This window comes from Sinocyclocheilus grahami, unplaced genomic scaffold, assembly GCF_001515645.1.
Source record: "Sinocyclocheilus grahami isolate Dianchi unplaced genomic scaffold, SAMN03320097.WGS_v1.1 scaffold4731.1, whole genome shotgun sequence".
Classification (NCBI taxonomy): Eukaryota; Metazoa; Chordata; class Actinopteri; order Cypriniformes; family Cyprinidae; genus Sinocyclocheilus; species Sinocyclocheilus grahami.
In genome coordinates this window covers 1-1,183 of record NW_015509616.1, presented here as the reverse complement: position 1 = coordinate 1,183, position 1,183 = coordinate 1, and the positions used below count along the sequence as shown (strand labels likewise).

The 1,183-nt window shown below is 42.9% G+C and overlaps 1 protein-coding gene across 1 annotated transcript in view; it reads right to left on the bottom strand.

Moving 5' to 3' along the window:
• LOC107576967 (diphosphoinositol polyphosphate phosphohydrolase 3-beta-like) overlaps positions 1 to 584 on the bottom strand; it is an 8,898-nt gene extending 8,314 nt beyond the window's left edge. Inside the window, exon 1 of the mRNA XM_016263086.1 lies at positions 144 to 584. Coding sequence (XP_016118572.1) covers positions 144 to 239 — 96 coding nt within the window. The 5' untranslated portion in view covers positions 240 to 584. The remainder of the gene's footprint in view (positions 1 to 143) is intronic.
• Between the last annotated feature and the right edge of the window lie 599 nt (positions 585 to 1,183).

Here is a 1,183-nt window from a genome sequence, read left to right as displayed (position 1 = left end):
AGAACGTTATATACATATACACTCTCCAAATATCTGTATGCTCACTTATATTCTGACTGGGCCTCAGGTAAAAGTGTCAGTGAGTGTTGATACACTGATTTATCATCCGAGCATCATGCCCGGTTTAGATAATATCTCCGTACCTCATCCTCCCGTTCGTTTTTGAAGCACAGACACGCCGCTCGCCGCTTGAATCCTTCCCGGTCGAACGTCCGCGTCTGGTTCGGTTTGAACTTCATGCTGAAATCCCGTCGGTGACGGTCCGGCCCTTCCGTAGATTTATCCGACCGGTCAGCAATGCTCCGTCAGCGGCCCGAGCTCCGTGAGTCACTGGAGAGGCGAACCAGTACCGGGCTGGACCGAGCCTACGGGTTTGCGTTGGTTTTCAATCCAGTTTAAATAATTCCTTCGCGTTTAGTCCAGCAAATCCGATTCTTTAACGACGACTGTGCATTCCGCTGTCCATTCCCAGGTCAGAATATCTCGTTTTCCCCCGGTATATATATATATATACGTGCGTGGTGGGCCGGGTGCGAAATTACTAACGCTAGTACGTTGACGGCTCGGTACTTAATATTCATGAGTTAAACCGTCAGCATTGGAAGGTTACCAGGCAACGTCAGCATATATTATTCAACCGCGTTCACCATTGGAAGGCAACGCCTCGACGTCAGCATAAACTAATTAATATACATGAGCGACACCTCGGCCGTAGTAGGATTTAAAGACTTCCGTCAGGCGGATCCGTGATGCGCTCACACTCATAACTGCGTGGCCTCCAGTCACATATACTGCAGGTAGATTTGACATAATTTGTCTTATCTTTTATTATTAATTTATAAATAGTTGTTTAGACAAGACACATACTTTGAGCATCAGATAATGCACGGTAGACGTTATCCATAGACATATCATTATTTATTTTTAATAACGTTCTCAAAACGTTTGCACAATTTATTTATAAATTGTTGATATAACGGTTTCCCCCCGAAACGTTAGTTGTATGTTTGTCTAATGTTTTTTAAGTGTTACGACTCACGTCTTGTTTTAGAACGTTCCGAGAAAGTTCAAAAGTAACGTTCCGGAAATGTTTGCGTAATGAAAAACATGGAACGCTTGCTTAATGTTTTCTCTAACGTTTGCATAACCAAAGAAAAAAATGCTTTTAAAACTGTTAAAAAAA